Consider the following 27,304-nt stretch of genomic DNA (forward strand, 5'->3'; position numbering starts at 1 on the left):
TAAATATTAAAAAACCGGATACCCAAATTCTGACTTCACAGTGGACGCCCATAAGCCAAACTCATAGTGTAGCTCTTGAGCACACAAAGAAAAGCCACCCAGGAAATACATGGAATGATGTTGCTTGATTAGGTTTATGGGCATGTTCAAAATGCTCATCATCACTCCAATCAGAGAATGCATGACAAACATTTTAGAAGAAATTTCCGTAAGATCTGATTTGAATCCCTTCTTATAATCACCTTGAAATCTTCTTGCCTTATGTTGGAGCCTATGTAAGTTATGTTAGATGATAGGTTGGCATAAACGGATATTTCGTCATACCCCAAATTATGGACTGAAAAAAGAATTATTCCAATTTCAGTTCCAACAGCCAAACAAACATTTCCAGGCTCACAAAATGCATGCTGGATAACACATGTTTTGCATAAGATAATAATTGTTTAGCAGCACGAAGCCAGATCATCAGTCAATATATTTGTTGCTCCCTAGAAACTATAAACCTATGCACCATTGTTCTTTGCAATACATAGTGATCACTGAGGCCGGAAAAAAATTCTCAGGAGTGTACGCTTGTGTTATATATATAGCGCAACTGCGCAAACAAATTAAAAATCGTGGCAGTTTTGGTTAACACAGTAAAAGGCAGCTGATACTATGATTGCAGAACGAGCCTTAACAAGTACGACCCAAAATTAAGTAATTGCAGAGTCAATTAGTATTTTGCAGACGATTACCACTCTATAAACCTGAGTATAGTCGATCAGGAATCCGAAGAGATCGAACCAGAACCAAAACCTCAGCTTCTCAAAAACTTTAGTGACCGATATGAGACGAGACCCAAACCTAAGATTGTCTTAAACCCTAGGGACTGAGATGAGCCGAATCCAATCGATACTGCAAAAGCGTGAGCCGCACCAACCTTGTGGGAACGAACTGGCCGCTCGTCTTCTCATCCCCACAGACTCTGCGGAGCAGCGCGATCAGCTCGGCGACTAGCGAGAAGCCATCGATTTGGGACAAAATCGGTAGGGGGGGTAGAGGATCGCTGAACTCCTCGCCAATCGGTCGATTCGGGTGGCGAGGAGACTTGGGGGAGGAAGCGGCAACCGCCAATTTGAAAGTTTGGACGACGGCGGCGTTAATTTGGTCTGAGATGAGAAGTCTCTGGTTGGGTTTTGGGTGAAAATTTTCCCTCAAAACTGTTTATTAGGCCGTTGCATACTTGCATGGGCTTCTCAATTCCCATGGGCTACCTCATCAATGTAACGGATTAAAACCATGCCCACTCTTGGTCCAACATGGATCAAGCCGACACCAATTTGTGGGTTGTGTGATAAATTATATTGAAACGGTGAAATTAATTGAATTAAAGTTACTTTTGAAATAGCGCGTGGATTTACATCGATGATGAACTGCTGGCTGTGTTAGGGCCCGTTTGACACAACTCTAGCTCCCAACTCCAACTTATTTAGAGCCAGAATTGTACCAAACGGCAGATTCTACTTTTTTTTAGAGCGGAGTTGGCGGAGCTACTTCTTAAAAAATGAACTACAGGGGTGGAGTTGGGTTTTTCTGCTCCACAGCTCCACTCCACGCCAAAAGACCCACTACACTTTACTATTTTATTATAATTACTCGAAATTGCCACTCATGTAGGATTATATATTATTACTAAACATTTATATTATAGGTTAACTGTCGTATAGGATTTTGTAACCATATAGTTGTGTTGTTCAAATTAAAAAATAATCGATATTTAATTATATGAAAAAGAAATATAATTAAATTATGGCTTAATCATGACTTCATATAATCTACAAGGGTATTATTGTCAATATACTCTGTATTATCTCTTTTAGGAGTTCTGGAGCATACCAAGCTAGCCAAATAGTTTTGATCTACTCTTCAGCTCTTACAGAAGCAACTCTCACTGAAGTTGGAGTTTGGAGCTAGGATCTGGAGTTCAGAGCTCTACCAAACGAACCCTTATTGTTCTTAGTTTTTTTATGTGCACCATTAAACCTTACCCTTTTTTAGAAAAAAGTTTCTATATAAAATTTTATTGTCTATTTTTTCAAAATTGTTTTTAATTTCACTATTTATTATTAAATAGTTACCGTAAAAATCAAATAATCTTTATTCGTCGTACTATCTCAGACAGACAGACAGTCCGAAAGATTGTCAAAGAGACGTACCCTAGCAATGTTGGGTGCAAGTGTGCAACAAACGAACCTCGCAAAGCTCGTACAGGCTCGATGCTATGCTTTCCCCACTCTCCACGTAAAATCCCCCTCACAAGTCACGGCTTTTGATTTTTGAACGGGAACAATGGCGTTATAGCATCAGCACCGGCGGCGCCATGGCCACGTTGGCCGCTGCTCACCGGAAGCGACACAGTGAGCACCACCGCCACGTCTGCCCCCGCGCTGCCTAACACGAGCGGTCGCCAGCAGTGTCACTGGAGCCGGCGCAACTGCTAAACGGCGGCGGCGGTATTGGCATGGAGCGAGACGGAGTAGAAGCCCGCGCCAGCACGGTGGGGCGGCTCAGCCTCGACCTGACCGACGGCGGCGGCGGCGGCGCCTTCCGCCCCAGCACGCTGCTCGACGAGTACGAGCGGCTGGCCATCGAGGCCCAGCTCGACCGGGCCGTCCTGCGGCGCAGCTACTCCGAGCCGAGCCCGTCCCGTCTCGTCGCCCCGCCGGCTGCTGCCACTCCCGGCCGACGCGCCGAAGAGGAGAAGTCTGGAGCGAGGCGGACGACGCCGGCGAGGAGGTCTTGGCTGCTGGAGGCGTTGAGGCGGCTACTCTGCTGGCTCGGCATCGGCGCCGCGTGGGGCGGGCGGCGCCAGCGGGAGGAGCAGCGGGCCGTGCCACCGCGCCCGCCCGCGCCCGCGTCCCCGGCGCCACCGAGGGTGCAGCTTCTCGATTACCTGTCCAAGTCCACCTCTGCCGCTAACTGACGTCATGTAATTATCATCTCACTTGGTATTGTAAGCCTTTTTAACTATAATAATATTCATGAATTGATTGATTATATATATATCGCTGGCATCTTTTAGCTTTTACATTATGCTTATAAACCAAAATTTAAATTTTTAACTTTAAATTTAAAGTTAATTTTAAGATTATTTTATTGTAGTTTATTTTTCAGCATTAACTTTTATATTGCTATAAACACGTATATAGGAGTTTTATTTATAAATTATTTTTTAATTATAAATATGTCATTTAGATTTAAAAAACAAATAAAATATGACCCCTATGTCTAGATTCATTAGTATTATCATGAATCTTGCCAATAAAAATTATGAAACGAATGGAGCAAGTAATTAGGCATGGCAGTGACCATGTGTTTAGCTTCGGTAGCAATTGCATTTCTTCGTAGGATCTGGTAAAATCCGTATTGCCTCCTGGTTCTGATCTTGCTGATAGTAGTAGATCATATCCGATCAGGTTAGGTTAGGCTGGATCCAATCATGGCATTCTAGGACGGGGACGGGGACCTTTGCCATGCTCAGAACTTTACAACCATGGAGAGAGAAAAGAGAGGAAAAAGTGAGTAGTGTGTGTCTCAGGACAAAGCAAAACTGTGCAAGATTTCGGTTGAATAATCGAGCCATGATTCACTGCCGGTTCATTGGATTAGGCCATTGCGCTCACCGTAACATCAGATTCAGAGAGTCACAGGTAGCTCGATCCGGTCAAATAGAGCAGCTTACCCACCGGCACCATGGCGACGACCGACGAACAAGAAGCACAAGCAAACAGTGTCTGGTACACCAATTCTTCTGACTATGGAAGAAACATAACAATACCTGGAGCTAGTAATAGTACTCTATCTAATAAAGATCATTGTATTATTCCAGTCGCCGAAAAGAAAGCTACTCATACAAACACACAAAAAAGCAGATTGTGGATGTGACATTCAGTTCGAACTACGTACAGATGATGACAAAAAAAAGTTACTGCAGTACTTTTTACATCATCATAACTAGACGTCACTGAATGTTCCAATTAAGAACACGCGTATATAAAACACTTTCATAAGAAATTAAAGACGCAAAGTTACTCTAAGATTGAGATAAGTTTGGCCGGCGATCGACAAACTTTGGACAAATAAGAAAAGCAGGCAGGGCCACAGTCAACAACTGCAACGATGGAATGAGCTTTCCACAGGCAAGGATTCAATCATCTCTAACTGCTGCAGCAAATATTATTGATGGAACCTTGCAACTTCAGCGACATGATCTCATCACGTGGATATAACATTGGACAATCTAGTATGTGCCGACAAGCAACAACACCGCTTGGCACTTTGGCAGTTGGCACCCAAACGAAATACTAGATGAAATGTTTGACTCCCCAAAAAAATGAATTGAGTGACACACGTTTATTGCATAATGGAGTTTACAAGGCGCACTCAACACGCTGCTGCCATCCAATTAGAAAACGAAAAGTATCTACAACCTGGTTCTATCTACAATTCACCCTGCCCTTCTTAGCTACTACTGAAGGGAGTCCATAAGGCCATTTTGTCTTGCAATATATCAGATTACACTAAAACCACTAGTCTAGAAAAATAACAAACAAATCAGAGTGAAGAGAAGAGGCAAAATAATATGGACAATCAAAAACCCTCAACACCAGATCTCCGTAGAACAGGGGAAGGCAATTTCTTGATAGAGCTTACTTTGGGGTCATCCAAACCACAGCTGGTCCTTGGAGGAAGCAGTGCAGATGTGGATGATCTTGGCGAGAGCAAATGTTGGTTTCGGGAAGGAGGCGATGGTGAGAATGTTATGGCTGGATGCTGATGAACGATGCCATTGAGACTTGTTGATTTTAACATCACCTTTCTTGGGGCAGCAGATGGCTCTTGCAAAGGATATCGACATGGAACCTTTATGTCTTGGACGCTTGCTAGGGACTCCACGACGGCCCTCATGGTAGGCCTCTCTGATGGATCTATATTAAGGCATCTCAGTATAATATCTGCTACAATCCGAGCAGCCTTAGTAGGGAAGCGTCCTTTTATACGGGAGTCCATGATTAGGGATAGGCGACTATCATCAGTGAGGAAAGGCCTACTCCACTTGACAATATTGCGTTCTTCTTTTGAGGAACGGACATCAAGGTTCTTCCTTCCTGTTATTAGCTCCAGGAGGACAACTCCAAAACACCATACATTGCTCTTGGGAGTCAGTACACCTTTCTCCAAGGTTTCTACTGAGAGGTTTGCAGCAGCCTAAAAAAGAATAACATCCACGGTAAACAATGGCATTTAAAGCAGCCTCTAGGGAAAACGAACAGAGCATAAGCCATGCTAAAACACACTACTTGAGTTTACAGAAAGTGATCAGGAGCTTTGCTCTTGATAGAAGGATGCGACACGGCTTGATTCGTCGGGCAAATCACTATAACAGAATAACTTCTAAAATGTTTTCAAAATGAACTTACCACAGATGCATTTGATATCTCCTCCTCGGTATTGAATCCAACACATCCATATCCTGATAGCTTTGCAGTGAAATCTTTGTCAATTTGGATGTTTGAAGTTGAGAAGTCATTATACATGGCCTGTAGAAAAAATATAACAGATAAGAGTTTAATCCACAAGGCCAAAAACCATCAACCAATGTACTATATAATTAGGTAGAAAAATATACATTAACTTATGCCAAAAACAAGTTTAGGAGCAGTCACCTGAAAAGGCCCTTCATCATGTAGGAAAGCCAGACCTCTAGCAGCACCAAGAGCAACCTTCAAACGTGCTGACCAGTCCATGAAACGACCATCCGATCTTCCAAAGAGTAGTTTATCTAAGCTGCCATGATGGAGTCGCTCATAGACCAACATCCTTACATTTGATTCTTCTCTCGCATGAAAGCCAATTAGCTTACATAAGTTGGGATGCTGAAGTGATGCCAATGTATTCACTTGTGTTTTAAACTCCTTCAAACTCTGCATATTAGTAAAATGTGTGTTGCATCAATACCCTAACCAGTTCAATTGCAAATGATAAATCAGGATGGTTCAAGAAATTGTCCTGCAACATTAGGCAACGCTAAAGGGGAAAGTGTCCGATTTACACACACACACACACAGTGGAATCTCTAACAAACCACTGAATTCCCAGAACTACATAATAACACTACAGTGATTTGTTAGATTCCTTCAATACTGACTTTCAGTGAGGGAATACCAAAACACTGCCCATAAACCACATAAAATGGAGAGCATGAGATATCAGATATCAAACAAACTTAAAAGAAAACTTCGCTAGTCACTGGATATGATTAGGAAAGTGTGGAGAAAGCATCTATGAGTAAAGTGAAGAAAGAAGATCAAACACATGGACTGCCCTCAAAGTTCAGAGCATGTTACCTAACCCCACCAATGGTGTGGTCCTCGTTTGCATTCACAAAAACAGAATGAGTTATTTCTGCTGGAGACAGCATAGCTGTAACATTAACAGCATAGATCACATGCCTACAAAATCAGTCTGCCCTCTAGCCTAAGTTCAGCTTCTTAACAGAATAAATGCTGCAAAATTGTTAAAGCCTTAAAAAAAGTCGTTGCCGAGAGAGAACTAAAAGTGCGCCATAACATGCCAACCATCTGCTTGCCAAGCCGATCAACCAGTCAAAATGGCAAAGCTACCGCTTTACATCCAATACAACCACCTTCCAGGAAAAATAGATGAAATATATAAACTGACAGTATGGAGAACAGTACCTGAGTGGAGGGGAGCAGTCGAGCTACTATTGCTTCAATGGTCTTTAGGTCAGTAAAATCATCACTAAAGGACGCCTTGTATGATGTTGATGTCAAAGTTTCAGAGACACAATTGTCACCAGAAAACCATTGGCATGCTGATGAAACCTCCTCATATGAGAAATTCTTAAGCCCGTCACACTTCTTTGGAGGAAGTGGGAGAGGGCCTGAAGCATCGAGTGGCCCACTTGCATTAATGGCTTTGAAGCTACCAAAGTTCCTGAATGATCTTTCTTCCGGTGACGGGAGAGGAAGGGGCAGTGGATTAGAGAAACGGTGGCCCTTTATAGAACTTCCCTTGCCCCTGGAGTCATCTTGATCATCGAACTCGTCATATGGAAGGCCATCCTGATCAACCACAACTAGGCTGGAAGGAGCAGACAGCACACGTGCTCTGCTGTAAGAAACTTTCTTTGCCGATTGGTGGATTTTGGCCTTGTTCCTAAAACTAGGAGGAGCAGATTGTAACGATGGCACATGAGCTTCTGGGTCTGGGAGCCTTGAGGACGTGCTTTCCCTTGCATCAGCCGATTTCTTGGTCGGAACAAGAGGACTCTTCTTCTTCTTTGATCTGAGAACAGTGAAGCAACCCATCATCTGCACAATGAGGGAAGCTGCTGCTGTGCTGCAGAATTTCAAATAGGATCCTGAGTTAAGCACGTATCACAAAAGTAGCTCACACATCACATTACAGCAGCTAGTCGTCCGCAACAATAAAAAGTTGTCATGTATTACATCTGCTAAAGCTAAATGCAGTACAACAGAAGGTGCGAAAGTTACCAAACCTTGCATCAGCAAAAAAAAAAAAAGAGAAGTAAATATGATTACTCTCCTTCAGTACAACACCTCTCAAAAGTGTTCTGGACTTGTACTGGAGAAGAAGAGACAGCTAAACTGCCTCATTTCCACAACCAGTTCACTGATCTATCAATTCAAGCTACAAACTCAGACGACGGCTATAGCTATCAGGTGGTGTGATGCATTGGTCCACAGGCGCAACGTTGGATGTTCAAACACACTAGTCCATCAAGTTTTGGTTTTTTCCAATGCAACTTCACAGAAACTGCGTGTGCCTGCAACTACTTCCATATTAAGAGACGGAATCAAATTGTCGAATTCATTTTCTCACCTAACCAAACCAAATTAACAATTCTGGGTCAAAGGTCCAACTTAAGTAAGCAATCTATTGCAGCCAAGTTGTTGAGCCCAACAACCAACACCACATTTACTGGAAAATTTTCACCGTTATGCGATCGCAATGGAACTGCGGCTGCAGTCTCCATGGCCGTCAAAGAGTAATCCCCCTAAAACTCTCACGGCATTATTTCCCCTCTCATCAGTTACACCATTCCGAGCACCCACGGAATCCAACTTCTGAAACGGTGGGGGTAAATTTGAGGGTTTCAAAAACCGAGCCTCCTATCCATAGTCCTACCCTCCCCATTCCGCGAAATCTACAGAGGCAAGAGTGCATGGTAAAAAGAAAAAAACGCACCTCCTTTGAGCAAACAGGCAAACGATAAGCCAGAGAAGGAGATCCAGGTAGAGTCGTAGAGACGGGAAAAGAAAAAAAACATCACAAAGTACTAGCCATGAAATAACCAAGAATAAAAAAAATCCAGCAGCCAACAACAGCAGCAACAGATGGGAAGCAAGAGGCCGCCGCACCTTGGCGCTCCGGGAAGGCACACCCCCGCGGCAGCGAAGAACGGGAGACGGGGAGGGGCGTGGAGACGGTGACTCAGGTCAGGCCGCGGCTGGCAGCATCTAGGAGGAGGGGAGGGGGAGGGGATAGGGCTATGAGGGAGAGGAGAGGAAAGCGGGCGGAGGATATAACAGCAGCTCGGAGGCGAGACGGGAGAAAAGTAAAATAAACGGAGCGAGCGAGGCGAGGCTATGGTGATGGGCGAGAGGGGAAGAGAACAGGGCGGCACTGGTCAAAGCCGAATGCCGTAGCGGCCTCCGAGGCGGGATTTTATATTCCGCCCCCCGCTAATCCCGCTTTTCCCCAAACCTCCCGGCCCGGGTTTGCAACTAATCCACGTAATTAACGAGGATATCCGTTTCAAGATATTGCTTACCTCTGTAACAGCGTCAGTCAAGATTACGCTTTGACTATTAATAAAAAAATATTTTCACTGTTATAAGACTTTTTGATATTATCTAGATATATTTATGTGCTAATAATCACATTTATGCATGCATAAGTCTTAGCTGATCTAAAAGGTCTTATAATATTGATGAACTGCAGGAGTATTAGAAAGATCGATTATGGAAGAACGATGTCGTTAGATTTATCATTAAACAAAACGTAATAATATAAAATTATTTTATAACTAAAAAGATATTTTTATAGATATAATTGGTTGAAATGGTATCTCACGCATTGTGGTAAGATATAAAATTAGCTATATTTTGGAACCATTGTAAGAGCAAGGATAATAGCATACTATAAACCAGTCATATTATATTTTAAGAGATAAGAGGAGAGAGAAGAGAGGTAGACTATTAATTTGTAGTCAGCTGCACACGGACTCTAAAACACAGTGTGTGTATGATATGTGGACCATGTACTAATGTTTTATAGATAATTATTGTATGAATTGACTATTGGATTGACTATAAATAAATTAAAGCTAGTAGTTGGCAATGGGATTGAACTTGCTCTAAAGGTAGGCCATGAGAGGTGGGCCATCCTGCACATGACAGAGTGTTGGTAATGGTACCCATCACAATCACAAGGTGATTTTCTAAGCAGTAAAAATCAAAAGCTGTTATTTTGATATTTTCACAATCCGACAAGCATTTTTGCTCATGAACATTCAGCTGCTCCAGTTTTCAGAAACATGTTTCAGGCTTTTTATTTTTTTTTCCTGGATATTGTGTGTCAACTGTCAAGGTGACGCGGTCATTTGTTCATAGGGGTACATTTTGATTCCAAGGTTAATTATAACCACTGGTCGCGTCGCTTTAAAGGGTTTGTTGTGCAATCCTTCTCGTCTACAGAACTCCTCTGTTCAAATTAGAAGCACAAAGAGTTTTGTGGAAGTGTCCATCGGTTATGCTTAGGAAGAAATCAACTTAACCATGTACTCTTGGTTGGTTTGGTTATGGTTAGACGAAACCGACAGTTTCTTCACCGTTGTTACGGCAGTTATTGCAGCCGGCGGTCGTAAACCACGGCTATTAGCTGTGTAACTGGAAAAATGGAAGGTATTTGAGGCGATGTTACCTCTTCTCGGGGCATATAATTTTTTTATCATTCTTACTAATAAATTTGTCACGGGACCTATATATGATATATATATGATAGAGTCGGAAGAATAACACACTGCATATGCAGTATTCTAACATGATAAAAGCATATCATTCTCCTCCTCCAGTTATTTTTCTCTCTAGCTACATTTCTTTTGATTTTTTCAGAGGGAGAAAAAGGCAAAAAAGAACAGCAACCGGGATGGCTTTGAATGTTTGACAAGTTGCCACTGTTTGTTCGCAAATTCTGCCATCTGAAGAACCCAGGACGAAAAGAATACAGCAACGAACGAAGGATACTGTTTTTCTTTTCCTTGCCGTCTGCATTTCAGAGTTTTTTATTCTTGTTCAAATGGAAGAAGGTAGAGATAAAAAAAAACTACGAACTATTGACGATGGAACACAGGAGATTACTTCGCCATCGACGAAACGGATTGGCATCTCTTGCTTTGAAGTCACTGTGTTGGCTTTTGGCTCTTTGTTGAATTGAACAAGAAAAAAAATCCTTGGAACACACAGTTCTTTTCGTCTAGAAATAGCCTCAGAATGACCTGGGCATTGCTACACTAAAATACTTGTGCTACATGACAAGGGCATGAAAACGAGTTTATTCAAAGATCGGTGGTTCCTATGTTCAATGTTCTCAGTCTTTGAATCAGCGATGCAAGATCGACAGTCCGACAATTTGACGCTGCAGTTTGATTAAGAGTGAGCTCCAGGGACAATTATTAAGCTTGACAAGCTGTCTAGTGGTTAGTTTTGCACTAGTAGTACTGTACATTGCTAAATTATGACAACTAACCGTACAGGTAGAGTGATAGACGAAAGAATAGGTGAGAGTTCACAATTCAGACGACTGGCACAGATGATGTGCTCGTATTTTTTGTTTATATTAATGCTTATAAGTTAAATTTTAAAACTTAATTTTAAGTCCATTTTAGGTTTTTAATCATAGTTTATTTTTTAATATTTGTTTATATATATATATATATTAGTCACAAATTACATTATTCTTTATTAGTAAATAAGCCAACTTGGAAAGAACGAAACAATAAAGGGCCAATGATTCTTGTACTTATGAATTGGTTTCCTGGGAGTCCAAGACCAAGATAGGATAATAGGATAGAGAAGGTAACTTGGATATTGCATTGTACTGTATGTAAGAGTTACCATATTCGTTCTAAAATATAATTTTTTAAGTTTATTTAGCATGTATTAGGATTGAAAATAAAAGATTTTATTTTAATAAATAAGAAATGGATGGAGGATGGGAGGATAAGTGGAGATAAATAAGAACAATTTTAAATATGGATTGATTTATGAGATAAGCAGTACCACAAATATTACTAGAAATGTATATATTTCATGACAAGATTAAAATATTATAATACTTACGTTTGGGATGTAAGGAATAGAAGCAAATCCGGAGTTAAATTTGGTTGGTATAAAGTCATGTTGAATAGTGGAATAGTTTCTATAAAAGAAAAAACTGACTGCAGGGAGGTAGCTTATGCGCTGATGCGCTGATGCAGAAGAAATTTCAGAACCAGTCCTTTTGACTAAGCAGTAAAGAAAAGTATTATTGAAGGGGGCGAGCTGCAAAATGTGCAGATTTAGAACTAGAAGGCTCTCTCATTAGTCAAAGAGAATGGCCAAGCAAGGGAGAATATCCAATTCCAAGCAAGCGCAATCGTGGTCATAGATATGCATATGGCGCCGTGGTGGCAGCGGGGCCCACCCCGACGCTGACAGCCCGGTCAAAGACGAGGAAAAAAAAATCGGCGAGGGAGGGCGCCCGGTTTTCTAAGGGCCCCCCGGCCGCGAGGTGGGTGGAGTCAAACGAGGGCGAGGGACGAACCGGATCGGCCTTTGACCGCATCGCGACCGTCCGCTGGCGCAGCGGACGGCCCAGATCTGGTCCAGCGCCGGGACCCGCCGGTTGGTCGGGAGTAAAGCTCCGCGAGAGGACCACGCACGCGGGCATTGATGGAGCTGCTAGCCTGATGGGGGGCCATGATTGGGCAATCATCGGCCGTTCCCCCGCGGCGCACGAATCTCGAGGCGGAGGAGCAGCGAGCGAGGACGGGGGAGAACAGTGGCCGCTCTAGGAGATGGTTGGGGTAGGCTCCCTGTTTGGTGCGTAATCCCTGCAGCAGCCTGAACGGGTGATGGTGGTACATCGAAAGATCATTTTTCCGATTCCTCCTAAGGAGTGTCGGGAGGTAACACTATTTTTTTACATTAAAATTTAGTACTTTATAGCATTAAGATGTACTGAATTTTACGTAGAAAACAGTGATATCTCATGTTATTTTTTTAAGGACGAGAAAAATACTCATATCAAAAAGTCTGGAGAGAGCTATAATTCACCTTGGACATGTTTAGGGGGTTTCTTTGTGTTGTAGCTTTTTCTAAAAGTTGTTTAAGCTATTCGGTTCACAACTTTTGAGAATTTGTAGTTACAAATTCTATAAAATAAACTAATAAGTCAGAAGCCGAAGAAGCTGGGTTTCAAAGTTTTTTCTAAATTCTCAGAAACTGACTACCAAACAACGATTTCTTGTAATCTAAAGCTCGATACAGGCCCCTTGTTTTCTCCAACTTTACAGCTCAATCATGCTCTCTCCGTTACATATTATACCTTCTTCATTTCATTTTAATTGTCACGGTTAACGGGTATTGCTACAACTTTGATCGATAATAAATTAATAATTTGTAGACAATTAGATTATAATAGAAATAGTTTAGTATTTCTGGTTAGTATGTAATACGCTTTGATAATATGATACCTACATAAATATTCACGAAAGTTTTTCAAAAAAAAAAGGAGTCAAAGTTTAAATATGCACAATTTGCGGTGACAAGTATATAGAAACTGAGGGAGCAATTTACTTTGATATGCCGTAGGACAAATCTATTCAAAGTTTAATTATATGTGGAAAAAAAGAAAAAAAATGCACATCATATATATCCATGTGGTCATTAAATCTTATCCATAATTATGAATAATATAGATTGGTATTTCTTTTCACTTTATACTTTTAGATATACAAAATTAATACATAGTAAATATATCACTATTTTAAACATAAAAATATGAGTTTTAGCCACGTTTTTAAAACAATGTATGATCCCCGCTCTAAGCTACTCACTCAATACCCGTTAGTACGTTTTTAAACTGTCAAACAGTGCGGGTCATGCGAAAATTTGTTATATAGAAGTTCTTTCATTAAATTCAATCAAACCTATATCTCAATCTTTAATATTTATTTCTTAATTAATCATACGCAAATCACATCACATTTTAGGCTAGGACTGTCGGCTAACTCTATCAGCTCAAAACAACGTGGCCGAAACTAAACCGGAAAAAGATTCGCGAGAGAAAAAAAAAGGGCGGGAGAATGCGTCGTCGTCATGGGGGCGGCACAGTAATAACACTGTTCATCTCTAGCCCGTCTCGGCCGTGGTTTCTCGATCCAGATCGTTTTCTCTGTCGCTGTCGGCTGCCGGCGCCTGGATTCGCCGCCGGTGGCTGGTGATCGGCGAGGAGGGGAGGGGCGGCGGCCCGCGGCCGGTCGTCGCGATGAGACGGGAGAGTTCTTTCGCGGGGGAAGTGGAGCCGTCAGGCGCCATCGGCTGACGCGAGTGCCCTGGGCGCGACGCTACCGGTCCACATAAGATTATTATGAGTACGGTGTAATACAAGTATGATCGATCAAGCAAGCGTGGTTCACATGCTTCGCGAAATTCGTGGTCAGACGATGGTGGTTGATCGATGGTATCTGTATGCGTGATATGCTCGATTTCAAGTCAAGAGATGGGGGATAGGGTGCGTTTGCAAACGCCCGTGCTGATCTATTTTTATTTATTTATTTTCACATGTTTATCTTACTATTAAACGATATATTTTTATTGAAAAAATTGTATGCAAGCTATTTTGAAAAATCATATTAACGTATTTTTCAAGTTTATAACAGTTAATTCTTAATTAATTATATGATAATGTCTATTTTTCTTTTGATCAGCCATATGTTTTTTTTTGTTTTGTTTTTTGTTTTTTTACAAACGGGGCCTAGAGTGGTGATGCCAATGCGTTGAAACACGAGTAGGATGAGGTGTAATACCGTTCTAATTTGAGATTGAGGATACTGTTCGTACTTGGTACTCTGTAGTAGTACTTTTTTGTTTGGGGGAAAATATTACTACTATTCGAACAACCTAAAACTAGTCAAGCTAAACTTTTCAGAATCTGCATGATCAGCAGCACGTTGTTCTCGTAATCAGGCATACTGCATACATGTTGATGCTGGTAGCCTGATGGCACTTATCACAGGGCGATTTACCTTCTTGTCAGTATTGCTCGTTGAACCATTCCTTGGAAAAAATCCCGTAAGGTAACTTTGATTGTCTCGATCGTTTTCGTCCGTGCTGCAGTAACATTCCAATAAGGTCATTTTCTCCAGTAACATTCCGTAAGGAAAATATTACACGTCTTGTTGGTCTTATTTAATTACGTTTCACAATCTCTACCACAAATAAATCTTTTTTTTCTTTGCCTCGATTTCGCATTGTATTGTTTCACGGTCATGGCCTTCTAGTAACCAAGAAAAGAGAAAGAAAAAGGCCTGACGACTGTTTGAATCTACAGAAAACAACCCCAAATTCCCAACTGCCCATGCTGAGACGTCCCCTAGCCTGTACTGGAGTAAACAAAACGCTGCTCCTTGTTTCTTCAGAGAAGACGACGACAAAAACCTTGTTCAGATTTTCTACAGTAGTACGCAACTATGACAGTCTGACGTGCTTGCAGGCCATTCAGCTCGCACCACGTTTTCATGAAAGGTTTCACATATGTAAATTAGGCGGTACTCCTACCAAATGCTGAACCAGAACAGAAGGCCACAGCCACATACAAATAGTACCTTGATGAGAAGATGCAAGAGAAACATGCAGGGATATTGTTTGACTTATTTAGAAAAAAAACAAACAATATATTTATAAATAAAAATAATTTATTAATAAAACTTATATACATGTCTTATTAGCGATCTAAAAGATAATACAGAAAAATATACTACGATAAAAAAACACTCAAAATCTATCTAAAGTTAAAGTTAAAAATTGAAAATTCAGTTTATAATGATAAGTAGAAGCGGAAAATGATACCATACCAAACTAGTCCAAGATCCAGACCCTGGTCATTGGGTTCAGTAGACAGCAAAAGCAAACTGCCCAAAAGAAACCAGACGAAAACTTTGAACTGGAGACTCCGATCAGGTGATCACCTCACTAGCTCGGACACTCTTACATTACAGGTGTTCAAATCACTAACCTACTCGTGTGATCATTAAATAATACTGTGACAGGTTCACCATCTGTCCATGGAGACGCAATTAGCAGATGTTTCACACAGATTGAGCAGTGTGAAACTGAGACTGAAACTAGCCAATGTAATGCTATGGAGTACTACTATCTTTCGTTGCAGGTCTTCTGGATCAGGAGACCCGCTAAAGTGTTTAGATTAGTCACATGCAGGAAGTTGGAACACTTGGAGTCGATATGCAATTCTGCGTAATAGACCAGGACTGCTGATCCAGAAGGATATAAACAAGCAGCCTGGTACTGGTAGTAGTATTTTCTTTCCTCGCACATAGGAGAGACACCACCATCTTTTTTTAATTACGTTTATAAGCTAAAGTTTAAATTTTCAATATTAAATTAAAGTTGGTTTTGTGATTTTTTTATCATAGTTATTTTTCATCTTATTAACTTTTAGATAACTAACCACACATACATATAAATTTTTTAATTTATAAGTTATTATTCATTTATAAATATATTGTTTGACTTTTTTATTTAAAAAGTGAAAAGATCGCCCACTGTCTGACCAGAAGACGACTACATTTTTGAAAACTACGAATCTTAAGTGGAGTAAATTCGAAAGTTTTTGGCTCGATTTAATTTCGGGAGGGTGTCGCCCAAAACAGCGCCGGTTATGACAAGGAAAAATGAAGCTAGACCAAGTTTAGTTCTCGTCTTGGCTCGGGCAACTTATGTGCCGTGGTTTCGTTACTTTCGTACTGCGACATGTTTCCGTGGGCCGTCAACTCTGTGCTGGACTGTTGAATCCAAGTTCTTGCAAGGCCTTCTGTTCAGCCCATGTGAAGTAGAGAAATTGATCTCTCTGGGCCCAGCGTAATATGTTTATACAGAGCGTGGAACACAGTGATGGCCCAAATCAAAGTGTATACACACATACATGGAGCTTTGCGAATTTTTTTTTATTTTAAAACCTTTTTAATAAATAATTTTATTACTAAACCTACGGAGAAAATATTTCCACCATATGAACCTTTTGATTACACAATCAATATTGACGTGGCAAAACGGCTTGCCATGCCATTGTCGGTGACGTGACAGTATTGTCTTGGCCATGCTGACTAGGTTGCATGGCAGCGTTCTCTTACCATGACACCAACACTGGCGTGACCAAAAGGTTCGTTTTTTTAAAAAAATTGCTCGGTAGTTTAATAATAAAATTACTTGCTAAAAAAGTTTATTTAATAAAAAAATTTCGAGCTTTGCTTCGTGACAATGCTCAGATTACCTAGCGTATCTCCTTGATGTACCCCCTCCGTTCCAAATTTCTATTTACATTTTCTTCCAAAACACTATTATAAAATACAATGATTTCTAGCATTAAAACTTATTTTAAAATATAATAACTTCTATATATACATTTTCTTTTTTACCAATCACGAGCTTCGAGCTTCCAACAATTAATTTTTTTCACTTACTTTATCTCATCAATCATTTACAACTTTTCTCCATTCAATTTGACAAACTTGCTTATTAACACTCATGGCTAACTCCAAAACTTTTCCCAATATATTTTGATAAGGATGTTGTATAAATATTTGTAACACTATTTATAGTTTTACATTTGTCGTTAACCACTTCTTATTTAAATTTGTTCACATTTTTATCTCCACCAACATTTCCATTCTCCATCTATCCTTTGTTTATTTTGAGGTATTAAAGTCGTCTGTTGTCAACCTTAATATATACTAACTAATATAAAAATACTTCTATCTTAAAACGAACCAAGAGAGGAGAGTACTTGTTCCATTGTGCTGCTATGTCTGGTCATGGGGCTATGGGCATATGGCCCTTCTCAGAGCAGTGATAGTCCTGATGTCCAATACTCCTACAATAGCAATTTACATACTTTATCTTTTCATTTACATTTATGTTTATAAGCTAAAATTTAATTTTTTAACCTGAGATTTTAAGTTGATTTTAGGATTTTTTAATAAAGTTTATTTTCAGCATTGACTTTTAAATAATACGTATATAAAATTTTTAGTCATAAATTATTTATAATTTACAAATAAATACGTAGTAGTATTTCATCCCAAAGAAAACACGGTATATATATATATATCTCTCCACAGCGGATGCCCCTGCTAGCAAGACCGAAAATCGAATGGACGGTTGACCGTGACCTACAAACTGGAGAGACGAGCGGGGCCCACCCGTCCTCCTCTCCACAGCAACCCGTCGAAAATATCTCACGGCCATGGCCCATAGCATGGCCCAGCAGATTTTTTTACATAGTCCAAAACAAGGAAGGAGATTTTTTACAATGGATATGCTACGCTTACACGGGGCCCACAGGCATCGGGGGATGCGGGGCCCAGCTGCCCCGTCATGCGATGACCACCGTGACGGCGTCGCCCTCGCTCCCCGGCCGCCGGCTGCCCTCGGGGGCGGCGGCGGCCGCGGCCGCGGCGGTGGTTTTGTGTTTGGTGGTGGCGCCGTGGAGGACGGAGCCCCGGCACGTGGGGCAGGAGTCGTGGGAGACGAGCCACGTGTCGACGCAGCGGACGTGGAAGCCGTGGCCGCAGCGCGGCAGCACGCGCACCTTCTCGCCGTCCGCGAACTCGCCGAGGCAGATGGCGCACACCTCCGCGGCGGCGGTGGGGCCTTCCCCGCCGCCGTACACCTCGATGGGGATGCTCCTGAGCGCGCGCTTCTTCAGCCCGCCGGCTCCTCCCCCCCGCCCCCTCCTCGCCGCCGCCCCCTCCCCCACGCGCCGACGCCGCCCGCCGCGCCCACCGGATGACGAGCCGCGCCAGCGAGTTGAGCCCGAGCGCGAACAGCAGCGCGAAGAGCAGTGCCGCGAGGATGATCACCATGTTGGTGTCGAAGCTCGCGTCGCTGCCGCCTCCCGCGCCGCCGCTGCTGCTCAGCGCGTGCTGCGCCTCCCCGGTGCTGCTGCCGCTCCCCGTCCCCGGCGAGCTCGGCGTGCCCATGTACCAGCTCATCGACCTGGTGTGCGCTCCCATGTCCCGCCGCCGCCGCCGCCGACGACGACGTCGTCTCCCCCCTCCACAACACTTAACCCAGCTAAAGACTAGCAGCACGCGTTCCCGGCAATTATGCGCCGGATGTACAGCTACAGGTCAGTGGAAAAAAAAAGAAAAGCTACCACCAATCTTGTAACAACAAAAAGGATGTGGACGTAGTAGCGACTGCCACTACCAGTATTCTGGTAGTGTCACGCTCCCCTCCACGCAACGCAAAAGGTGAAGCTTAACTGTACCGATCGATCGATCGATAGAGCTTTTGCGATCTCCCGCACGAACTGGATTAATTACTTGGCCCGAGAGAGAGAGAGAAGAGAATCAGCAAGTGGAGTGGAGCTGTAGAGAGCAGAGAGTGATCCCTCGCGAGATGCCACGAGGGCTTTTATATAATGGCTGTCTCTCTCCTCCTCGGCGAGGGGGAGAGACGATAAGTTCTGACGGTGACGGATACATGATTCGAAGCTTAGAACTGATTATATTTTTTCTCCTTCGGCCTCTCTTTTTTCTCCTCGTCTTTTTTCCTATTTTCTATAGGGGATAGGAGAGCTCGAGCCCTAGGAGCACCTCCGTAGGATCTACTCTTGCGTTGGATGGTAAGGGTTCTATAAGCCAATTAGTTAAAGGAAAACGGTACTCGTGATTAGTATAGACTAATTAAGTATTAGTTATTACAATTAATTTAACTTTTAAAATGATTTCTATAAAGAAAATTATACAAAATATTTAAACAATTCGAAAAACAATGATTAGTTTAACCGAACAGGGTGAAAAGAATGCAGCCTGCACGGCGGCGCGCCGGTGGGGCATCGCGGGCGGGCGGGCGGGCAGAAGACGGTGGTTCCGGGTCACTTTTGCGGTGGGCCATCGAAAAGGCGAGGCCTCACACGAGAAATATCTCCAACTTGCGCTTTGCTGCCGATGCGCGCCGCCGTCGCTCGCCAGCTGGCAGTGGTTCGTCACGGCCACGCGGTTGCTGGCTAGCTGCTGTTCGGGTGGGCGGCAGGTGCAAACGGACGGGGAGGAGAGCTCGCAGCTCGGTGTTGCAGGTATGCTTTGGAGGAGGCAGAAAGGCTCGGTGTTGCACACGGCAGTGCTGGTAGGGCGTCACGTTCGCAAGCTTTGAGTTGTATAGAAGCCCAAGGTTTCCGGTGGTTCCAGATGCATGATCAGATGATGCTAGGGTGATTGTTTAGTTTTTTAATAAAAAAATTAATATATATTCGTAAGTAAAAAGATTATCTATATGTACTTAGCGATAAAAAATAAGCTATGTGAAAAATCTTAAAGGTTAAAATTTAAATTTTAATTTAAAATTATAAATATAAATAAAAAGATATGGATGTTTGTTGTCGGTCAGACAGGACAAGTTTTCATAGTCATTGTGTTAGTTCTTTTCTGTGGAAAGAAAAGCCCCCTGAAAAGATGCTGCTACGTATAAAACCTTAGAAGCCACTAGAAGTGTCCTTCACCAAAACTTAATTACTACTCCTTTTAGTGTTTGTTAAGCACATCACATCGATATCGAGACAGCACAAAAGAAAGAACATATTTTAGTATTCCTTTTTCAAAACAACATCAATATCTCAGGCAACTTTTGCCAACTGCAAGGAGGGAGCGGTGCATTAGCCTAGCTTTATTCATTCTGAGGCTGAAAGAAACGAAAAAAAAGAGAAAGTAACAGATAAGTTCTAGAGTAGCCTGGCCTTTCGACCATACCGCTATCACAGCGGCGGCTGCTTGTGAACGTGCTTGCTTACCAGGACTCCGCTCGCCGCTGTTAATTCGCTCCGTTTTGGGAGCATCTATATATCAATCGCCGGGTTCGTTTTGTCGAAGGTTAATTAGTAGCTAGGTTTGATAGTGCGCATGCATCAGTGTATTAGATCATGACACTAATCAGATATGCAGCCAGATTAGTCTAATCTATCTTGGCTCCCATAAAGATCGATCCACTAGAGAAAAAAAAAAAGGCTCCCCTTTAATCATAAACCAGTACGCCGGTGACAGATCGTCGTGTGTATAGGCTCATGGTTACTTTTCTGCAGGCAGAGATAGCGGACAAATCCAGCACAAGCCTAACTTATCTCCTAATTTAATCCGGCTGTCACAATCTCCCAACTTAAAAAGCATTAATACATAATTGAGAAGCTAAGCAGCAGCTATTTTAGTGCTCATCTAAAACCCTGGATTAAAAACATAAAGCACTACTCATGCATGCACAAAATTTGGCGGTTCTTGCAGATCCTGATCCGCTGTGGGAATGTGGGATTACATCGGAGATAAGGTTTCTGCTGGCTATGTCCGAAATTTGGCGGTTCTCGTCGTACCTATGTCTAGTATACAGATAGTTGCATGTACGCCGATAGTTAATATATGTCCCATAAACTACTAGTTTTTTTTGGAAGGATCACGGATGTAGCACCAATTAAACAATTTTATTGACATGGTATAAACTACTCCCTTTGTAATTTAGTAGATAACACCGTTACTTTTGATTACACGCTTGACTATCCAGCTTATTCAAAAAACTTATATAAATATATAAACAATTAAGTTATAATTAAAATACATTTAAAACATACCCCGTCATAACAAAATAAATGATAGTTACATAAGTTTTTAAATAACACGAATGGTCAAATATGTGCCAAAAAGTCAATGGCGTTATCTGTTAAAATACTGAGAGATTACTATGTTAGAGCATATTTGGGGGTGATTGAAACGACATATTTGCAAACAAAAAATAATTTATGAATAAAACTTTTATATATATATTTTTAACGATTTAAAAGCCAAGGCTGAAAAATAAACTGCGGTGAAAAACTTCAAAATCAACTTCAAATGTAAGGTTAAAAATTTCAAATTTAAGTATATACGCAATAGCAAAAGTGAAAAGATGAGATGTCGCATGGTGGTTAACATATGTCCCATAGACTGCTACTTTGTATGTTCATTCACTACACCACAACACCAAATCAGCGTCAGTTGTCTGTCGCTAAAAATTAATTTTGTAGATGGTGGATCTGACGCTAAAGATAACTCACAGACTATCTGACGCTAAAACCATGTACAACGTCATGTTGTATGTCACTATAGGCTAGGCAGCCATATTTAACATTCAAATATGTGACGCTAAAATAATGTAAAGCATCACGTTGTCTATCGCTAAAAATAATTGGCCAATCCTCGGACGCGCCACCGCTTACTCTCACGCCCATCTTTTCATTCCCGCGCCAATTTTGGCCTGGCCCAACATAAAACCCTAGACCCTTTCGCCAAATCCCTTACCGCCTTCTCCTTCCAATCACGCTCGCCGCCGTGCGGTAGTCCCCTACGCCCGCCTCCCTCCGCCGCGCGGTAGTCCGCTATGCCCGCCTCCCTCTGCCGCTCTCAGCACGGTCACAGGCAGGACATAGTTTGCGGTAGCCATCACCTGCGCATCCAGCAGCACGTCAACCCCCTCAGCTTCTCTTCTCGTCAGCATCTTTCAGATTTGTGTTTGGTTGTCCTCTCTCTCCTTCCTTCTTTTGCTTATTGTTCTTGTTTGTTTTCTGTGCAGGAGCCCTTCTCTCCCTTCCAAATCTCATTGCCCTGGCCATCCTCTGCTCCCTCCGGGCCCAAATCTTGCCCGCGCTGCGTCGCCCACACCTGGCCACTACGCACTTGTGCCCGCCCGGGCAACCTGGTGTCGAGACTGAGGAACACAACAGTTGCAGCTTCAAGACGAAGGAATACATCTGCTGCAGCCATAGCCTCTGCCGGTGGAGCGAGCAACTAGGAGCAATCCAGCGTCTGCACCACTCCGATTTGTGCCCTTTGTTGCATATCCATCAGTATGTCCAAATGCCCTCCCCTGCATTTTGTTTTTGGGCTGCTTCCTTGCTGTTCTAATCTGGGAGCACCTTAGTTATTGCGTTCTGCATCTGTCACTAAGTGAAAACATTGATGAATTTTTTAAGGACAGCTCTTGATTTTTCTGTTTAGTGTTTATTACAGTTGTTCACTGAACAAAGAATTTTCAAATTTGGTTTTTGTAAAGTGCTTTTAGTTCTATATTTACCTATTTAAGACAGTGAGACAGATCTGACTTGCTTTATGATTTATCAACTCCAGATGACCTATTTATTTATGTTCTTCTCTCTGCATGAAACATCTTCTTTGTTTGACATAAAAGTTGGAAATTAAGCACAACCGAGGTTAGACAGTCATGGCCTCTTGTTAGTAGCAGCACTATCATATGAAATTGTTATTCTGCACACCGTACTTATTTTAAGTATATGATTTTTATACACAAATTGTAGTCTGGAATTAATCAATAAACCAACTCAATAAAAAAATGTGTGGCTGAAAACCAAGCAATTAGAAACTAAGTTGAATGTGAACATATCATAGCCCAAATTTATTAGCTGATATTTGTAGTGCTATCATCCATTATATATGCAGTTTGGCATCAAAAATGAAATCTTCTAGCAGTCACCCCTTTTTTTGTACGCTTGAATATTTCCACATCAAAATTCTCATTCATCCTCAGTCCTATCCTAGATATTGTAGAAGTTATATGAAACATCCCTGTATTGGTTTGTTCTGCAAGTGCTTTTGTGTTCATTTGTTTTATGTGATGATAGTTCTTTCACAACATGGTATATCTATGCTAATTTTGTTTGGACTTGCATTGATGTGTCTGGAGCTTAGACTGTAGATTGAAAATTTCCTGAATAGCACAATATTTTAGGCTTGTTCGTAAATTGGATTTGACAACCATTATCCTAATTAGCGATGCTAAAGGGAAAAAATAATAGCACATTGTGTTTAGATTAATTCTTTTAGAGGCTAGGCAGTATTGTGGGAAGAATTTAGGTTCATGATTTTATTTCTGATTAATCAAGTTAATTAAGAGATCATCTTACAAATACCAATGCCTTATATATTTAGTATATTAAGATATTGTTGGTTTCCAGTGTTACAAGCAGGCATAATTGATTTTTTAATGGTATATATAATTGATTTATTCTTTGCTTCTTCATTTCAGTTCTCCCTCGGTGAAAGTATTGTGTAGCTGGCTCACTAAACCCAACGAGTTGTAGATTGCTGCATCGAAGTCGTCGTCTTCTCACTGCTTGTACGCAACAGATTCAAGTACTGCAGGTACACACTCAGTCCCTACAAGGACTCATGGATAAATCATGGATGAATAGTGATGCTAGGCACATAAAGGCATACTTACGGGGGGTCAACGATTTCATGGCCTTTGCATTTAGAAATTCAGCGGTAGCGGACAAGATACTATGCCCTTGCAGAAAGTGTGTTAACTCATTTTGGAGGGACTCAACTGATATCGAGAGCACTTGATATGTGATGGGTTTCTACAGGGGTACACAACTTGGAACTTACATAGGGAAACTAGCTCCTCTTATGTGAATACCGATAATGGTGATGGTGTTGAACTTGTGGAAGAGTCTAGTGAAGAGGATGACATATCTGCATTGCTTAGAGACCTAGCTTGTGGTTTAGATGATAGAGGGGATTTTGATCACAATAGTTCCGTGGAGCTTCCTAAAGAACTAGTTGATCTTCAAAAGTTGGTAGAAGCCAATAGTCAAGAATTATTTCCTAATTGCAAGAAGTACACTAAGTTGCGTTTATTGATTAGGCTTCTTCACATCAAGCTCCTTGGAGGATGGACCGATAGAAGTTTTGACCTTATACTAGATCTATTTAATGATGTCTTACCTGAGGTTCAACACTACCTAGAAACTACTATGAAACTAAGAAATTGATTAAGTCCATAGGACTTGGGTACATTAGTATTCATGCATGTGAAAATAATTGCATTCTATATTGGGAGGAACATGCAAATTCTGAATCATGTCCAAAGTGCATGGTTTCACGTTGGAAATCAGCTAGGAAGAGTCTAGATGGAAAACATGTGTAAAGGTTCCTAAGAAGGTTCTTCGGTATTTTCCAATAAAGAGGACGTGTTCGTGTTTTGGGTCTGGGACCAACTCCCCAAGAGGTTGCTACCCCGGGGCTCAAAGCGCTCATGTCAACAAGGATGCAAATGGAAATTTGGGCTCGACAACAAGCTGAAAATAAGAACAGAACTCTCGAGCAACGCATTGCAGAATTGGGATTGGAAAGGAAGGCACAAGGAAGGACAAATGCTGAAGGGACAAATGTTGAAGTCCTGTCACAACATGGCTCTAATTCACGACAGTGTGTGGTAAAAAACTCAAACTAAATTATCTCTTTACATGTCTAAATGTAAACAAACATTTATCTGGTAGCAGCCAATGAATATTATTGTTCTGATTATTTTTGTAGAGTTCGACACCTGAAGGACCTATCGATGAGGCACATAATGTTCCTCGGCATGAAGAATATGATAATTATGTAGAGGATCAAGACTATAATCATTAGTATGACGAGGAAGATGCGAACGTGCTCCCCCATAGGCATGTTGCAGCTCGATCAGCTATGAACATTACAACAACAACAAATGTTCGTCCTCTCTTTCCAAATGATAAACATGTAATCTTTCCAAATAATCCCTGCACTACAATTCTCATGAGTTAGAGGATGATTTTTCAGGTTGAAATGCAAGAGAGTTTGCCCCCCTCTAGGCCTATTGTAGCCCAATCAGCTAGGAATATCACTACTGCACCAAGTGATATCCAACAACCTTACTTTGCAAATGATACACATGTAATCTTGCCATGCTGCTGCAATTTCTCTTTTTGATTTTAAATATGTTTCATATGCTTTATAGTTCTCATGAGTGCACAATTTATTTCAGGCTGCAATTGAACAGAGCATGCTGCCCCCTAGGCTTACTACAGCCCGATCATCTATTAACATGAGTATTGCACAAACAAATGATATCCTTCCTCGTTTTGCAAATGATACACATGTAATCTTGCAATGCTGCAACAATGTTCCTCTACAATTTTAATTATGTTCCATGTTTTGCAACTCTCATGAGTGTATCTTTACTTTAGGCTGGAACTGATGAGAGCTTGCTCCCCTATAGACCAGATGCAACCCATTCACCAATAAAAAAGACAACTACGGCAACAAAGCATGCCCCTCCTCGCTTTTCTCATAGTGACTTTGTAATCTTCTTGTCTTCCTGCATTCTTACGTGGTTTCATATATATTCCTTGCTTTAAAATTCTTATGGATGCATAATTTATTTTAGGTTGGAAAGGATGTCATATTATTTACTATATTGAGATCTGAATTACCTGTGGCTAGGGGAACAGTCATTTCAATTAACCCAAACACCATGGTAAGAAGCCAGTCTCTTGGGAATGAATATTGTGAAGTAGTTGTTAATGTTGTGATGAAAAGGATGCTACGTTGCCTCGGAGTTATGGGGACATGAAGACTATGGCTAGTGCTCTCAAGATGAGCATTGCATGGCCATACAATAAAGTAATAAACTAGAGATACATAGTTTTCATTTTGGTTTGATTTTTGATGCATGACCAATGTTCCTAATTAAACCTATGTGTGATAGATAAAGGAATGCAGGAAAAAGGAGTGCAAGAGGGCATCCAGTACACCTCTCAAGAACATTGCAGGTATGTCCCTAAATTTATATTCATCAAACTGTGTAAAAGGCATATATTTGCAACGCAAATACTGCATTCTGTCATAGATAATAGAATAGTTACAACTATCAAGTATAGCTGAAATAAGAAACATGCAGGAGGAATGAAAATTACCACCTGTTTTTTTTCTCATAAGAGGAGGTGATAGAACTATGAAATATAGATCTAAAGTGCAGGCTCTTATATAAAAAATATAGTCAGTGCAATCTTGGCAATAGCTCACCGTGTAATAATTTTGTAAAAACGAGGAACAATAAAAGCCATGTCTTGAGCAGGCCTATGTATAAGCTTCCATTATAACTATAATTGTTACTTGCACATGTACCCAACCACTATGATCTGTAATTTCTAGAAAATGGATCACCACTTGTTGATTAAAAACTTATATTGCACAGCAGCTTCACATATTTTCTCCACTTGCCTAATTACATGGTTCTTATATTTTTCAGGATGTGTTGGGCAGTCTTTGGCTTGAGTTTCTAGAAAATGGTTCTCCACATACACTATGGATGTGCTTTTGGTTTTTAGTTCCTAAAAATGATCGTGTGCACAAAACTTAGTATATCAAGCCTAACTATTATATTGCTCGCTGGGTGTGCATTCATGTAAGCTTTTGGTGGGTGACAATATTGTATGATCGATGTAATGTGTGACTTTGTTGGATGATCTTATGGTGGTGTTTAGTTGCCAAAATTTTTTGGCAAAAATATCACATCAAACGTTTGACCGAATGTCGGAAGGGGTTTTTGGATACGCATAAAAAACGAATTTCAACGGCTAGCCTAGAAACCGCGAGATGAATCTTTTGAGCCTAATTCATCCGTCATTAGCACTTGTTGGTTACTGTAGCACTTATGGCTAATCATGGACTAATTAGGCACAAAAGATTCTTCTCAAGATTTCTTCCATAACTGTGCAATTAGTTTTTTGGTTCATCTATGTTTAATACTTTATTTAGGTTTAAAAAAATTCGATGTGATGTTTTTGGAAAAAAATTTTAGGAACTAAACAACGCCTATATATATATATCTATTGACCTCCATATGAAAAGCAAGGCTTATGTGATGTGTGTGTCTATTTATGTGATGGATATTAATCTTGAATGTTGGTTTGATATGAGCAAAATGTCTTCTAATTGTATTTTTTTTTATTTTTTTATATTTAAATTGTCCTGTTAAACGATCTGTCGCTACAGATACATGGGTAGCTGGACGATCTGTCAGTATATGCTTGCTAACAAAGCATCTGTCGGTAATAGATAGCAGCAGACTTTCTGTCGCTATAAATATTC

The 27,304-nt window shown here is 41.2% G+C and overlaps 3 protein-coding genes across 7 annotated transcripts; 1 reads left to right on the forward strand and 2 right to left on the reverse strand.

The window, feature by feature from the left end:
- Nucleotides 1-4,411: 4,411 nt before the first annotated feature.
- Nucleotides 4,412-8,710, reverse strand: LOC102708195 (probable serine/threonine-protein kinase PBL1). Its single transcript, XM_006644857.3, has 5 exons — nucleotides 8,448-8,710; nucleotides 6,741-7,404; nucleotides 5,709-5,966; nucleotides 5,463-5,582; nucleotides 4,412-5,250 (listed from the first exon to the last, which is right to left on the reverse strand). The coding sequence occupies exons 2-5, from the start codon at nucleotides 7,374-7,376 to the stop codon at nucleotides 4,633-4,635; spliced, it is 1,632 nt and encodes a 543-aa protein (XP_006644920.1). The 5' UTR covers nucleotides 7,377-7,404; nucleotides 8,448-8,710; the 3' UTR covers nucleotides 4,412-4,632.
- Nucleotides 8,711-17,447: 8,737 nt separating this feature from the next.
- Nucleotides 17,448-18,736, reverse strand: LOC121055351 (RING-H2 finger protein ATL74-like). Its single transcript, XM_040527734.1, is given in 2 exon segments — nucleotides 17,448-18,090; nucleotides 18,092-18,736. Coding segments are annotated over 2 exon segments (639 nt in total). The 5' UTR covers nucleotides 18,383-18,736; the 3' UTR covers nucleotides 17,448-17,742.
- A 2,996-nt stretch (nucleotides 18,737-21,732) lies between these two features.
- LOC102708480 lies at nucleotides 21,733-26,757 on the forward strand. Of its 5 annotated transcripts, none has more exons than XM_040526536.1 (12): nucleotides 21,738-21,879; nucleotides 21,963-22,236; nucleotides 23,433-23,548; nucleotides 24,304-24,623; nucleotides 24,725-24,901; nucleotides 24,992-25,105; nucleotides 25,197-25,310; nucleotides 25,399-25,512; nucleotides 25,599-25,688; nucleotides 25,751-25,834; nucleotides 25,920-25,983; nucleotides 26,463-26,757. In XM_040526536.1, the coding sequence occupies exons 5-12, from the start codon at nucleotides 24,878-24,880 to the stop codon at nucleotides 26,486-26,488; spliced, it is 630 nt and encodes a 209-aa protein (XP_040382470.1). In that variant the 5' UTR covers nucleotides 21,738-21,879; nucleotides 21,963-22,236; nucleotides 23,433-23,548; nucleotides 24,304-24,623; nucleotides 24,725-24,877; the 3' UTR covers nucleotides 26,489-26,757. The 5 variants fall into 5 exon arrangements, with proteins under 5 accessions (XP_040382483.1, XP_040382479.1, XP_040382470.1 ...); XM_040526542.1 differs by having other exon boundaries at nucleotides 24,374-24,623; XM_040526549.1 differs by lacking the exon at nucleotides 25,197-25,310 and having other exon boundaries at nucleotides 21,733-21,879.
- The last annotated feature ends 547 nt before the right edge of the window (nucleotides 26,758-27,304 follow it).

Source organism: Oryza brachyantha, chromosome 1, assembly GCF_000231095.2.
Source record: "Oryza brachyantha chromosome 1, ObraRS2, whole genome shotgun sequence".
NCBI classification, from domain to species: Eukaryota; Viridiplantae; Streptophyta; class Magnoliopsida; order Poales; family Poaceae; genus Oryza; species Oryza brachyantha.

Bases quoted from the DNA above. Each gene is read 5' to 3' on its own strand.
- LOC102708195 (XM_006644857.3), bottom strand. From the start codon at position 7,376: ATGATGGGTTGCTTCACTGTTCTCAGATCAAAGAAGAAGAAGAGTCCT. The intron at 5,967-6,740 runs GTACTGTTCTCC...ACTAATATGCAG, and splicing joins GACTGCTCCCCTCCACTCAG to AGTTTGAAGGAGTTTAAAAC. The intron at 5,251-5,462 runs GTAAGTTCATTT...ATTCTTTTTTAG, and splicing joins AGATATCAAATGCATCTGTG to GCTGCTGCAAACCTCTCAGT.
- LOC102708480 (XM_040526536.1), top strand. From the start codon at position 24,878: ATGAACATTACAACAACAACAAAT. The intron at 25,311-25,398 runs GTAATCTTGCAA...TCTTTACTTTAG, and splicing joins GTTTTGCAAATGATACACAT to GCTGGAACTGATGAGAGCTT. The intron at 25,689-25,750 runs GTAAGAAGCCAG...TGTGATGAAAAG, and splicing joins CAATTAACCCAAACACCATG to GATGCTACGTTGCCTCGGAG.